Source organism: Columba livia, chromosome 6 (assembly GCF_036013475.1).
Source record: "Columba livia isolate bColLiv1 breed racing homer chromosome 6, bColLiv1.pat.W.v2, whole genome shotgun sequence".
Classification (NCBI taxonomy): Eukaryota; Metazoa; Chordata; class Aves; order Columbiformes; family Columbidae; genus Columba; species Columba livia.
In genome coordinates, this window is record NC_088607.1 from 18,175,093 (window position 1) to 18,189,650 (window position 14,558).

At 40.1% G+C, this 14,558-nt stretch overlaps 1 protein-coding gene across 1 annotated transcript; it reads left to right on the top strand.

Moving 5' to 3' along the window:
* The first annotated feature begins 256 nt into the window (after nt 1–256).
* MSMB (microseminoprotein beta) lies at nt 257–13,747 on the top strand. Its single transcript, XM_065068631.1, has 8 exons — nt 257–444; nt 3,435–3,534; nt 4,035–4,137; nt 4,974–5,098; nt 10,079–10,128; nt 11,527–11,635; nt 12,455–12,560; nt 13,246–13,747. The coding sequence occupies exons 1-8, from the start codon at nt 442–444 to the stop codon at nt 13,373–13,375; spliced, it is 726 nt and encodes a 241-aa protein (XP_064924703.1). The 5' UTR covers nt 257–441; the 3' UTR covers nt 13,376–13,747.
* The last annotated feature ends 811 nt before the right edge of the window (nt 13,748–14,558 follow it).

Below are 14,558 nucleotides of genomic sequence, written 5' to 3' on the forward strand. Positions count from 1 at the left end.
ATTCCAGCCTAGTGACAGAAGAAATGGTCAGAGGGCATTCCTGCTAAAAATCACCTAATTGTACGACACTCAGCACTACCTGCAGCTTACCCACCATTACTTGTATTTCATCAGAAAGGCATTTCTTCTAATATTAATGTTTCCAAAGAACACGAAGTTCCAGGTTCAACCTTTTACCCATGCCTACATAACCAAATATTTTCTCATTTCCAGCTGGCAAAATTCCTGTGATTTCTTCAGAAATTTCAACATAACTGCATTTGAGTTGAGTAAGACTTGTTTTTCTTTCTTCGTTTTTTTTTTTTTTTTTAACCTGGAATTGAGTTGATCAACATAAAGGCACCGAAAACTACTTGCTGTCACTTGCTGTCAGATTCTACATAGAGCACTTGCAGAGTTCTTCTGGAGACTTGGAGCTTTTTGGAAGTCAATCATTCCACAATGGTAAGTCAAAGTTTTAGATTTTTTTAAAAAAAGAAGGATACAGGTAGCTATTTGCTTTTAAACTTCAAAAGGAGGATTTCTAAGGGAATCACCTAGTTACACATTTTTAAATGTGGATTATCCTATTAAAAACTGCAAGGAGATAAGATGACACATTCGTGAAGATCAGTATGCATTTTATTCTTTGTTTTGTAATTTTTTGCAAGAAACTGTACACATACATCTCTTGGTCTTTCACCTTCTGTAGTCCTTTTCTCAGAACTGTTTGTGAAGCAAAATATCAGGATTTTGTAAACAAAATCTATAGATGTGAAATACAGTTTAAAATATAGTCACTTTACAATGAAAAGTGTAATACACAGTGTATTTTGCCTGCATTTCTCTATTGATATATCAATATTTGCCCTGTTTCAGATCTTTGAGCCTCAAAATGTGTTTGCAGAATCTGAATGAACAGTTCAGTACTCTAAACAGATAGACAAAGCCCTGTGGCCCTGTTTTCCTTTAATTTTTTGCTCACATAATCCCCAAAAGTACGGAGATCAATTACTACCTTTATGAGAATCTCAGGCGTAAGTTTTACAGAAGAGGCGGTAGTTCCTGTAATAATATATGCAGATTCATAAATAACGGGAGAAATTACAATCCACTTATTTCTCTGCCTAAGCCTTCCTGAGGACTTGTCTGTACTCAGACAAGACTTAGTCAAACAAAGTGATCTGGTATCTCATTCCACATTAACTCATCCACTTTCAAAGACTATTAAAACCAGTTTGGAAGATTATGTTCTGCAAGGTGGGTGGTGGCACCCCATTTTTAAGGGAGAAAACAAGTAAAAATAAAAAAGATTCCTTGAAGTGCCTTGCTCACAGACCGTGCAGAACAACACAACCCTGGTGTTTAACTAAGAGCCCTTGCTTGACATCAGTGTAACAATAACAATCTCTGCCATTTCTAATAAAGAATAGTGCTTCGGCCAGTGCTTGCTTTCCTGTTTGATACCCTCAGTGCTCAGCCTACTTAGGTGTGGGCCCCTTACTGCCAATTATCTGTTGCTTAGCTGACATAGCCTTTCGTTGTTACAGCATAAGGCCAGTTCAGACAGCGATTAGACACCACAGACTTCCCTCTCTATTTCTGTTTGGTTCAGTGGAAGGTACAGGACTTCAGTCTTTAGAGAGAGAGGAACATGCCCAGGTTCAGCTGACTGGCATTTCTAGGAATAGCAAGATAAGGACACATATTGGAGCAAACAAAGGATAAAACATTAACAGAAAACAGCCCAGCATAGCAAAAGATGGATTTTAGTATTTTCTGTAAAGACATGACTGATAGCACTAAGACTTCTCTTAGAACTGGCCTGCGCTGTTACAAATATGTGAACCAGCTTGGAGGAAAGCCACCACCAAACTCAAGATGGATGACTAGTATACAGCAAGCAGTATCCCAAGCAAGTTGAGATCCTCTGTGGAAAGCCACAGTTCCCTGAGTTCACAAAACCCCGAATAGCTGCACAGCACAGATAGCCCCACAGATCCATGCCAAGTGCACATGGAGCCTCAGCAGAGACCAGCTGCAATGTTATAGCCTACAGCTTCATGGAACTGGAGTTGCTTAGACAATTTTCCTTTGGCCAGGCACCATAGAATAGCACAATTTTAAAGTTTTAGTCTTCTTAACTCCTCTCATTCTGGCTATGGTGCTCAGCATGGCAACTGGTTCTATTCTACCCCAAGGCCTCAGGACCTCCAAATCACAGAACCACTATGGAAATTAAGCATTACACCCTTCCTAGACCCTCCATAGACTGTCTCCATACCTTTCACTACACTACAAATGTCTCTCAGCCCTGCAATAAATCAGCAGATCAAGGATTAAAATAGCAAGTGTTTTCCACAGCAGACAGAGGATATTCCCCTTGGCTCACCATGTGCCTAGGGTTTGGGACCTTTCACTGTCTTTTGACATTCATGATTCAAGTAACGGAAGGTAGAAAGCAGAGGTGCCCAAAAACAGAGCCTTTCACTCCTATTTTAAACCAATTCAGCTGGCAACAGCCTCTGGTGTTCAGAACAGTAACTTGGAAAGATCTACTGATTTTACAGTCCTTTCACATTAATCTTCAAGTGCTGTCAACAAAATGTAAATAACTTTCTCCACTGCTTCTCAGTCTCTGGCAATTCCTAAACTTTTGTTTTTAGTTATCCAGCTTGAGCAACACATCAAAATAACCCTGTGCTCCCTTATGCTTCTCCAATCCCCCTACCCCAGTGTAACCAACCTTACAAAGTTATGCAGGCCCTTTCACAAAAATCCTGGTTGTTCAGCAGGTCCCAGCAAACACCTCTGTATAGCTCATGCAGATGTTTGGCTGTTGCCACCACTAGACAAAAGAAAGAGTGTACTGTGACATGTCCAGACCTGTGTGTGCATGGTTTGACAAGATGGCTCACATGCTGCTACACAGAATATGCAGAACTGGAATTTTACCCCAAGATACTAATTTGTGTCTTTTTTCCTCTATCCAGCCACTTATTTAAAAAAACTTACTAGAATATAATTAGGTCTGAGATCTCGCTGTCAAATTTGGGGAAGTTGCTGTACCCAAAAGTAAAGCAATGGGATGCTATACAGACAGCGATTTGCTAGAGAAATAGCTAAATCTGACTCCAAGGCTATAAATAAAGCACTAATAAGAGTCTGACAGGGCTTTCAAGTGTGTAATACTACTAAAGCTTTTTGTGATTTCTAGAGATTGGACTTCAGAAGGGAGCGATACAATTGACACATTTGTCATTTTGTCCATTCCCACCTAAAAAAAAAAAGGACATGAGTGCAGTAAAATATTTGAAATGCCCTTTTCCAACATTTTCTTGTACACATAAGGTTATTTCTCATTTTTACTTCAAGTTCTGTGACTTAGCTTTTGAAAACAAAGATAATCAAGGTGGAATTACATTCATGCTGTGGGCTCTGTGTCTCTTCTACAGAAGAACTTTCTGGCTTTCATTGTTGCAATGGGCATCATTGTGACACTGGGTGATGCATACTGCTTCTCTAAAATGCACAAACCTGGGGAGGCTACCAAAGGTAAGAACAGGGAAGGGTCTCTCACTTGATAGATTTGTCACAGCTCAGCTCTATGTGGAGCTGTTGGGTGGGGGGGACACAGGGTGGGGGGGAGATGTCAGAAAGACAGGGATAGGAGGTTCCAGCACAAAGTTTCCAAAAGCAGAGAAAAATAAAGCCTTCCCCTCACCTGGGTGTGGTTGCTATTGCTATTCCAGCACATGAAGCTGATGCTGGAATTGAGTAGTTCAGTATAAAGTGTGGTGCCAGGTGGCAGACCTGGCTGTCTGCTTGTTCACTTTCACCCCAGATCTGTCACACTGAAACTGTCTCTAACAAGTAAAGAAGCAACAAGTTCAGGCTCTCAAAACAATTTGGGTAATAACCCAGAGAACAAAGTGACTTTTACTTTACTATTACCAAGAAAAACATTTTCAGAAAACTTGCAATCATTTTTAAACTTCTCAGCATTCATGTGGAGGCATAAAAAGTGTGTTTTGTTTTGCTGCTGTGTTATGCAGGCTGTACCCTGGATGGAAAACTATACCCCTTTGGAGAGATTGCAAGGACAGAAAATTGCTTCAGATGCAGCTGCAGCAAAGATGGAATGCGTTGCTGCTCCCTGTAAGTTTGAACTTCTTGGTAGTACCATTGCCCATAGGAAGACCACAGCTTTCCATTTGCTGGGAATAAATTAGTTTCTAAGGGCACAAGAGAGCCTTTCCTCACCCATGTCACAGAGCTAGGGTAAGCCACATATAGCTCTTGATAATTTGGATCCTTGGCTGTGTTTATCTTAACTCACTTTCTGCTGAGTGTGGACATAGGCCCTTCCAGACACATCCAGCTGGTGCTTGCCTTTAATTTTGAGCAACTCATGAAACCTTCTTACACTGCAGTGAGTCTTTCCTCACCAGGAAATGTGAGTGTAGGAAGAAATTCATTCCACAAAGGACTTAAGTGAAGCTCCTCTTAAAGACTTATGATCATCTGGCTCTGCTCTTAAATATCTATCTCCAACATCCTCCTTTCCTCTTATCCTACCTTCTCAAAAGGCCAAAGGGTCTTGATTATGATCGTCACCTTCGCTCAGGCAACACTTTAGTATGTCAGAAAACAGCTATCACATTCTAGGTGAACTGGCAATGATGAAAAATAAATGGAAAAGAGATGAAACATACCGAAACCATGCTTATGGCACACTGTAAATTGCTGTGCTAGAAATCCCTATGCTAGTGCTGAGCACACTAGTACATGTACACATGCAATGCAGCAAGGCATCATGTGAGGTCCTGGAAGCTGCAGCTGTGTGGCACTCAAGTGCCACAGCTAGGCTGGTCTTAGCCATAGTTTCAGAGATAGCTCATTCAGCAATAGTTCAAGCTATAATCACAGAATCACTGAAGTATTCCAACTTTTATTGAGAAATCTAACATTTACTTTCTCTTTGCCAATGACAGCTTTCATACTCCCGTGAATTATGACAAAGAGAACTGTAAAACTGTTTTCAACAAGAATAGCTGCGACTATGACGTGGTGCAGATAAGTGACCCCTCCAAGTTGTGTCCTATCTATTCTCGTGTGGGCTAACAAGCCACCTGATCCAAACCTCTCTGCACTGTGGATTTCCCCACCTTCCAACAGCAGCTTTGCCTTCACAGAAAAGCTCAAAGACACGGGAGATCTTTTGAAAGAGAGTACTTCAGCAGCTCACTTAAAATCTTCTTCTAATTCAGTATACAAGATGCATAATCCGATTCAATGTCTTATTTCTGTCATTACTTTTATTGCTATCACCAATCTTTTTTGAACACAATAAATCTAGATGAAACATCCAGAAATGCTTCCTAATGATGATTCTTTTTATGTAGTAACACTGAGCAATGTCACATTCTTTGAGAGAAGACTGAATTCAAGTCACTACTCTAACACCTCATGCACCAGTGCCCTGGCACAAGCTGTGCAGCCAATGGTCTGAGGAGACATTTTAGCTCACCAGGTGTTAAAATCCATTATCATTTGTAGGGGGTGCACAGTTTTGGACATGCTGTACAATGGGTCCTACTCAGAGCACACAGGGAACACTTGAACTGCTGCAGGAGTTTTGGCAAGACTTGTGCTATCACCTGGGACCTCTGAAGAAAACAGTGAGGATGGAAGAGTGTCATTATTTTCCTTTTTTTTTTTTTTTTTTAAATTTTGTATTGTTTCTTGTATGGTTTGAAAAGAAACATACCTTCAAGGACAAGTGGATTGTTTGATTATGCTTCATAATCGCAACAGATCTGCGGTCTTGTAAAAGTATGAGTTTACACAGAGTGGAGCATTCTGAGGGCAGGATCACCACTTGGCCCCAGAATCAACTCTCAGTCTATATTTATTCATTGGGGTACTTGCTTCTCAAGACAACCTGTCTCAGGCTCTGCAAGCCATCAGTAAAATCAGAAGGACTGGAAGTGGTAAGTTTTCTCTGGCTTAGGTTTTTTTTGTTTGTTTGTTTGTTTTTGTTTTTTGGGTTTTTTTTTGGTAATTTACGTATGAACATTGTTTTAAACTTTATTATGGCTTCACTTAAGCATGCGAGGGCAAAAACTCATGGACTCCACACAATCCAATATGAATTCAAGCCAAGCCATTTATTACAGAAACAAGCCTCCTTATATATGCAGTTATTTCTTGATCACGCGTCCACGCTCCAAGCACGCATTGGCTGATTAGATGTTGTCCATGTTCACAAGCTGTCCTTGAGATTCCTTTGGCTAGATCAGAAATAAATCTTTATCTAACAGAAACCCATCCACACAACAACCTCAAGAAAATCCCTCAAATCTCCCACAATGCCGCCTTTTTGTTTTTGAACCAGCCAGGCCTTATTAACAATGTGCGGAATCTTCTTTGACATACACTGCGGCATACAACATGTGATTAACAACGATTACAGTTACATATAATGTAGCTAAGCCTTACATAAAAAGATCAAACAACTATCCACTATTTGTCAAATCCTAATTCTACTATGACAATCTTATTAATGTGCTGGGTTAGTTTGTCTAAAGTACTATGAATAGATCCAGAATGATTAAACAAGTTAATACAACACTTTTTTCTTAAATTCATCACACCTATATCCTTACGATAACAACAAAAATCTATAGCAACATGATTTTGAAGTGTAACATGTCTAATACCATCAACATCTACTATTAATTGAGTTAGTATCTCAGAAGTTAGATTAGCCTGTTTAAAAGACCAATAGCTTAACTTTGATATGTCTCCTAAAGCTTTACCAGCCACTAGACTAGGGAGAAGGAGTGCAATAGATACTGTAGTAGGAATATCTCATAATTTTACCTCATTTTTGCATTGACTATCTAAGTATAATATCACCCTTTTGACTCTCCTGCTGTTTGCTCAAACTGCCATTCTCCACAGAAGGTACACCACCTGCTTTCTAATGGGCTTCTAGACCTCCAGGTCTGTGAGCATCTATAACACTGAGTTAGGATCCATGGTTTACATCTGAAACAGTCCTCACAACTTCTCTCCCTCCTGTCCGTCTGCAACCGTTGAATCTTTGTTGAATCCACTTCAATCCTTGGCCTGTAATGACACAAGCATAATCTTTTCCCCAGGTTGTCAATTGATGTGGCCTTTTCCATTTACCATTAACTAGTGATTTGACCATAACTAATGTAGGTTCTTTCTGATTTAGCATGGTTTTGGGTCATACTTGCAAAGTGTCTCATCACAGGGCAAGTTTAGGCTGCATCACTTAGATATAAGTGATTCATCACATACAATGCTTTTGACAATTGGTTTTGTGGTGTTTTCCCTACTTCTCCCCCCTTTTTGTTTAAAAACAAAAACAAACCAAAAAAAACCAGTTCAGAATCAGATACGTGCATTGGACCTTGACTACATACTCAGAATCACAAACCAAATTTAGAGGTTCCTCCTTAAAAAGTTCTAGGTAATGTAAAGCTGCGCCAAGAATGATGCCAGTCATTACCTTCACGCCAAACCACTACAGCTTTATGAGACTTCCCAGAACCATCAACAAAAAGTGTGCAAGTATGTAGGATCAGACCCAATACAAGTATGGCCTGTGACCTGATGTTAAAGACTTGCAGGTTCTGCATCAATTTACATTTTACATTTATGCATGCCAAAAGATGTGCTGTTAAGGAAATCAGCTAGTGCAATTTACAAGGATGTAGATTGCAAATAAAAAAATCAAAATTAAATTTCACAAATGGTACATATATGACAAAAGGATCATAGCCTATTAAGACTTAAATTAATTCCCTGAATTTCTTGATCAGAGTAATAATTGGTATATCAATCTGTTAGCATTCTCATCATACTGTCCCACAGTAGCCATAGGTTGTTTCTATGTTGTAGCTATCGATAGACGAATCTGCAAGTCCGACTGAATGCAGTCAGCCTGTAAGGCTTGCATAAATTTATTCCTCAAAGTTTCCAACTTCATTTCAGCTGGCATATTTATTGGATATTGTTTTTCCTTACTGGATCGAAGTCCTGTTTCAGATCTATCAGTGTAATATTTGCTTTATCAAAACATTGGCTGTTAATACTAGTGGAAATACAGCATTCAAAATTTCCTTGGAGATTTCTCACTTGCACAGGCAGATCTGCACCATCCAAGCAGCTTCTTGTAAGACATGCAACTAAACAGAATTCTCAGAAAATGTTATTTGAGCTTACAATTTTCTTAACGAATCCTGGGGAATGAAGTGTTTCTCATCCCACTGAAATGGCATTGAATTAAAACTGAAACTTGGCCCAGGTATGGGGGCTCTGCTACATATGGAAGTAGACAGGGGTGTTCAGATCAGGGTAGAAATGACATTGTTGTCTGCAGTCTGGGCTTCCCAGCTTGAATTGAGACTTCTATTTGAATTTCTGCTATGCCACAGGTTACCTGGGATCAAGTCACATCATCTGTGTCCCTTGCCTGTACAATTAATACAATTCTTTGCTAATTCCTATACTAGGAGAGAATTGAGGGCATAGGCCTTGAGGTTTGTGGGTGTATGAGCCACAGAGTTAAGAAAAATGTTCCCACCCAAGATAAAACTTCCTTCTACACCACATTTACCACATATTTCTGTGTCAACAGCACACTGTATATTTTAGAGCTGTTTGCTTGTCCCTTTCCTTAACAGATGTCCTTTCTCACACGCAAATGTGGCAGACTTTGCTTAACAATTGTAAAACAAATGTACATTATGCATAAGATTGTCAGTTCAAGGTTAAGACAAATTTCCTGTTAAAACTCTGTTTGCTTATGATCTGTGAGCTTATAAGCCTCAGGCTTCCTCTTGCTTTCCATCCCTCAATGGCAGTACCAGTCAGGCTACTGGTTTTAATGGCTGAACACGTAGACTTTCATAAGGAGTCCTGCACTTATTGTCTCCTGCAGAAAACACACGCCTCTCAAGACTGGGACAGTAGCACTGAGTTCTGAAATGCTGGATTAAGAAACAACATTCCTGGGCTGCTTTCACTGTAGTGTCTCTCTGCTAACTTTAAGTTGTTCAGAGTAATGCTTTTCATAGAAATTAGCTACTTGTTTGTTTGTTTTCAGTAATGTTACTTCTCTGCTATCATGCTGTACTGTGTTGATTGCCTAGCACTGAAAGATACAAAGAAAACAAGGCTGATAATCTTGCATTGCTCTCATTAGCTTTGTGGTCTTCAGTGAGCTGTTCCCAGAAATCCCAGTCGAAGAACTAGCAAGTAAAAGAGTGAGGTGAATCTTCAAACTCCTCAAGATTTTTCCCTGCCTTAGAAAGAAACAGAAGTGGAAAGAGGGCATAGAACTCAGTAGACCACTGATTTTCTCAGAAGAGTGAGAAAAACTGATTGGGAAGACAACAAGATTTCAACAGTGCAACATCTGTTGGAGATACCTGCTCCCCACACAAGCAAGGCACTTCTCATCCTGTACACTAACAACATGAAAAAGAAATGCAACATAACATGGGCGACAAATGACCTCAGTAATCAGTATGTGAGTGGACTATCTATATCTACTGTTCCAAGTGGTTTCAGCACCACAGCGTGTTGTCAGGGTCTCCTGAGTTCACAGATCACACAAAGAGCTTTTTCACTGTCCCTAGACACTGCTCAGGCTTAGACAGGTCACTCCCTGCTTCATTCACAAGAAAGCTGTTTGCAAGAACTTATTTTCATACCTAGCATAGCTTTCACCTAGAAAATAGGGAGGGCTCTTAGGTGAAAACTGCTGGGTGGTCACTGCTTGTCTGAAAAGTTAGAAGAGAACACACATGTGCACAGATTGGAAGTTCCTTTTGAAGTGCCTCCCAGAACTGCCTTCCAGATCTGGTGTGGTACAAAAGCCACACCTGTTCCTTCAGTGCCTCTCAGAACAAAACCTTCCTGTATATAATTTGCTTATTTTAATAATGTCCACCCTATGAGGCCATATTGCAGAAACCTGATTGGAGTTACTCATGCATGTTCAGTTTGCTCAAGGACTGGTATCACAAATTCCCTCTCTATATAAGTTCTCTGGGATAAGCTGCTTACAGGCTGTCTCCTTATTGGAAGCCTCATAATTCTGCAAGAATGGTGAGTCCTTACAACTTATACTGCAAAAGACCATGTTATGTTGCAAAAGTTTTAAAAGGAATTTCTCTTGAATTTATGTGAGCACTCAGGTCTATGCAACACAGAGAAAATTAAAACTATGTTTTGAGGACAGAAGTCAGATTGATAGACATAGGCAGGTAAGAACCCTGGGTAAAATATATCAGCTTTATCTGGCAGGAGATGTCTAATAGCAGTCCAGCTAAGGCTTTTTATCATAAACTGTTTTCACTTATATGTAACATTCAGAGGTGATCTCTCTTCTGGCAGAAAGCAGCTCTGTTATGCCTTAACCTAGAACTGCCCTTCAGTTTTGTGAGAAGTCTGGATGGTGTCTGAACATCTAGTTACATTATCTTAATTTTTACTCATCTGAAGCTCTGTTGCAGTTCTGTGGGTTTGGTTCTTCTCTGGAAAATTAAATGGTAGTTTCTGCACTTCCTGCCCACAGATATGACAACCAATGATAGAACAAGGGGTAATGGGTACAAACTGGAACACAAAAGGTTCCACTTAAATTTGAGAAGAAAAAATTTCTCAGTGAGGGTATCAGAACACTGGAACAGGGTGCCCAGGGAGGTTGTGGAGTATCCTACTCTGGAGACATTCAAAACCTGCCTGGACACCTTCCTGTGTAACCTCATCTGGTTGTTCCTGCTCCAGCAGGGGGATTGGACTGGATGATCTTTCGAGGTCCCTTCCAATCCCTGACATTCTGTGATGACTTCTTTTTAGAAATCACCAGTTCTACTCTGTCAAAGAAACCCCACATAAAAATACAATATATGTGTATTGTGTATGTCATTGCTCAGTCATGGTCTACCTTTCCTCTCTTATCAAGATTTTAAATTCATCACAGCTAATTCCAGCTTAGAGTTCTTGCATTTATTCCTTCATATTCAGAGCAAACACCCTTTGAACATTTCAAACTAATATTGAAGTATAAGAAACTAGCTGACAAATTTAAACTGAACTTTCAGAAAAAGCTGCTGACAAAGTTCATAGAATATAGAACTATCTAGGCTGGAAGGGACACCTGCAGGCTATTTGTTCTGACCTTCTGCTACCAAAGTGAGGCCAAGTCTTGAGGATTCACCTTTAGCTGAAGTTCTTCAGCTTGTTCTTAATCTTTCAATTTTGGGGTGAAACATCCAGGGGATTCTTAAGAGTCCAGTGAAGAAGTTTTTACAACCCTCCCACATGATGCTCTGGCTCTGCTTCTTCTAAATAGCTCAGTATTTCTGATTGCCTGTTGAAGTGTCTAAAATGCGCAAGATCTTGATTTTAAGTGGCTTCTACTTAAATAACTATTAAGACGTCTTGATGATCAGTACTACTATTAGAAGTAGTTGAGATTTCATATTAACTCTGCTTTCTCAGAAGACCATCCTGGCCTCCCTTCTTGTTCTTGCAATCAGTGTGACACCATCCAATGCAGATTGCTTTTCTGAGCCATTGAATCCAGGGATGTCTCATGGTGAGCAGACAGGTAAGGAGTCAACTGTCCTCAGCCTGACAGGCATGACCACAAGCACTGCTTGATTTGATTGAACACAACTCATAAGTGGAAAAAGTGGAGAGAAACCACTAGAAATGGGGGGAACGGGGGTATGGAGAGCAGGAAATTTATAATCTGTTATTAAGAAATAAGAGTTTATCTGAAGAACATCACCCAGGCCAAATTGCGAACTAATTTTGACCAGGCAAGTAGCATAGACTTTGTTTATCCATCTGCATGAAGTAATGTTTTCTGTTTTGATTATGACATCATATCTAGAAAGACAGAGAAGGGAGAAGTACCTTCCTCTATGTGGTCAACATTAAGTAGGGAACAGAATGGCAAGTATTCAGCTCACTGATTAACTTACTCAGTTGTTTCCCTATCCCAAGGAAAATTCTTAAGAACAGAATGGCTGTTCCTCTTGAGCATGGGGGTGCTCTTCCTGAACAGATCTAGTCTATCAGTCTGCAGACAAGAGGAGCAGAAGGAAAATTAGCACTCAAAAGAAACATGCAGCTATTTGGCTTATCTTAATTCTGACTAGGTCTGTGCATAGTTGCCTTTCTGATGGGTGCTCTGATTTCTGTACTTAAAGATGAGCTACTCCAGGAAACCTGACACTGGCAATAACCACAGGCAACAAAGGGATGCACGATACCCTTTGCCATGCATTCATGCATTAGAATAGCAGCAGTCCTGCTCTGTTGGGGACCCTCTGTGTGTGCCAGATAGGGATGCTAACAGCAAAAGTGAACAAAGATCACACTTGTTTCGTATTATCAGTAGCGTTGTGCACCATTTTTTCAGGTTGTCTTGACTCAAATGGAGAGCTGCATGAATTTGGTACACACTGGACAAACACAGACTGCTACTATTGCTTCTGTACCTGGAGTGGAATAGACTGCTGTAGCACGTGAGTTCAGAACAGCAGTGGGGGGTTTCCTCTGCTGCTGTGGTGCAGTACAAAGCACTTCCCTTCACACAGGAGTCCCTGAGAAATGACTCTGGTCTTTTTCTTACTCACTTCATATCACAAAGTTATGCATTAACCCAACAGCATCGTCACTGAACATGCAAGAAGTTCTTCTGACAAATATTCTTGATTCAAAACAAGGACTTCATTCTTCTTAGGGCTAAAATTTCAGGCAAGACACTGACTGAAGAGAGAACATATAGATACTTAAGAATTTTCTACTGCTTGCAATCCAGATATTCCCAAAACCACAAATAGCCCCTTCTTTACTCTGAGAAGCTGTTCAAGGTACACTGACATGTCTGTAACTTTTACCAGAGTGACGCAACCACTCATGCAATTTTTGTTCCATATTGTGTCTGAAAAGAAAAATATCAATTATATTTGAATAGTAAATAAACAGAAGAAACATCCCTTGGGTATAAATCGCACCAGTAAACAACAACTCTTCCCTATTACTGCTTAAGCAGCAGGCTAAGAAACTGGGAGCTTTGTGTGAACATCCTTTTCTGCTCCTACACACTTCCTCAGTACAGTCTCTTCATATCAAAGTTGTAGATATCATCTCAAATGGAAGCTGTTTATTTCATGGTCTCATTATCTCTTTGTCTTTTTCCAATGACAGCTTTGTAAGACCAGTTGGCTATGATGAAGAGAAGTGTGTAAGCATTTTCAACAAGGAGACCTGTACTTACAAAGTAGTTGAGAAAGAAGATCATTCAAAAGAATGCCCAGCCTATGCAGCGGTGGGCTAATAGAGAAGAATTGTGGATTTAGGGAATATTTCCTCTTTCTGTTTTGTTTTAATGGTTCTTTCCCTCACAGAATCAAAAACACTGAAAAATGTGGCCGTTGAGCAAAATCAACTCATGAAATCTAACACATAATAAAACTGAACATCTACCCACAAGACTTCCTCGGCTTCTCTGCCTTCTGCTTCCCCGTGAAGAAAGAACTGACTTGTTCCTTCCTTGAGAGGACAAATTAAAGCCAACATCTTTAATCATCCTCATGAACTGCTAATTTGAATTCTTTTCCAGTCACACTTCAGTGCCAGGGAGTATATTCTGTTACTCATGCACAACTGTATCTTAAAGCTAAAATAAAATCAGATAAAGCATCAGAAATTCATGTGACTTATTTTCTTCGAGGATGGAAACCTAAAGAACTAACATTCCAAAAAGCCATGGGAAAGAAATAAAAGCAGCTTAAAAATCTTTATGAACACTTACTTTTCTAGGACAATATCTTGTATTCTGATCTTTTACCCTGTATGGTTTCTTGAGCCTGCCCAACCTATGGACTGCAAGAGCCACCAGCTATCCAGTCTAATCCAGTGCTGTACTTCTGTACTTCCACTGCAGGCACAGCACAGCAGACTCAGTCCTCAGTCTGGTGTTGGGTTAAAATAAATAAATAAATAAAAATCCACAAACAATAACTGGGAGGAATACATGTGCTGGGATAAGCTCTGTCAGTGTGCTACTTGGTAATCTTTATGGGTGCATTTGTTCAGTTGCCTCTTTCCACAGCTAACTGTGAGCAATCTGTGTCTCCATGCTCTGTTTCCCTATAAAAGAAAGAGCAATTCAAAGCTTCCATAGTTCCTCATTTCAAATGATGGAATGAGCGCACACCTTGTCAGAAATGCCCAGTCTTGCTCTCTGTTGTAGCAAGTCAAACCTCAGCTTCTGTCAGCCTTGACCGCATGTGCACCATTAAGCAACATGGGCTTTAGAAATCACACCCCAGTATTTTATTCCACCTCTGCCTTCCACCAGTGTTACTGGCACTCCTACATGACCCAGACCTATTTAACCACATTTTAAATCCACTGAAGCACCTTTGCCACCATCAGCCAAGCCTTGATATGGTAATCTACCCTGTCTGCTCTGCAGAAGTAGGAAAAACTCATTTCATGTCTAGTCCTAAAGTCCT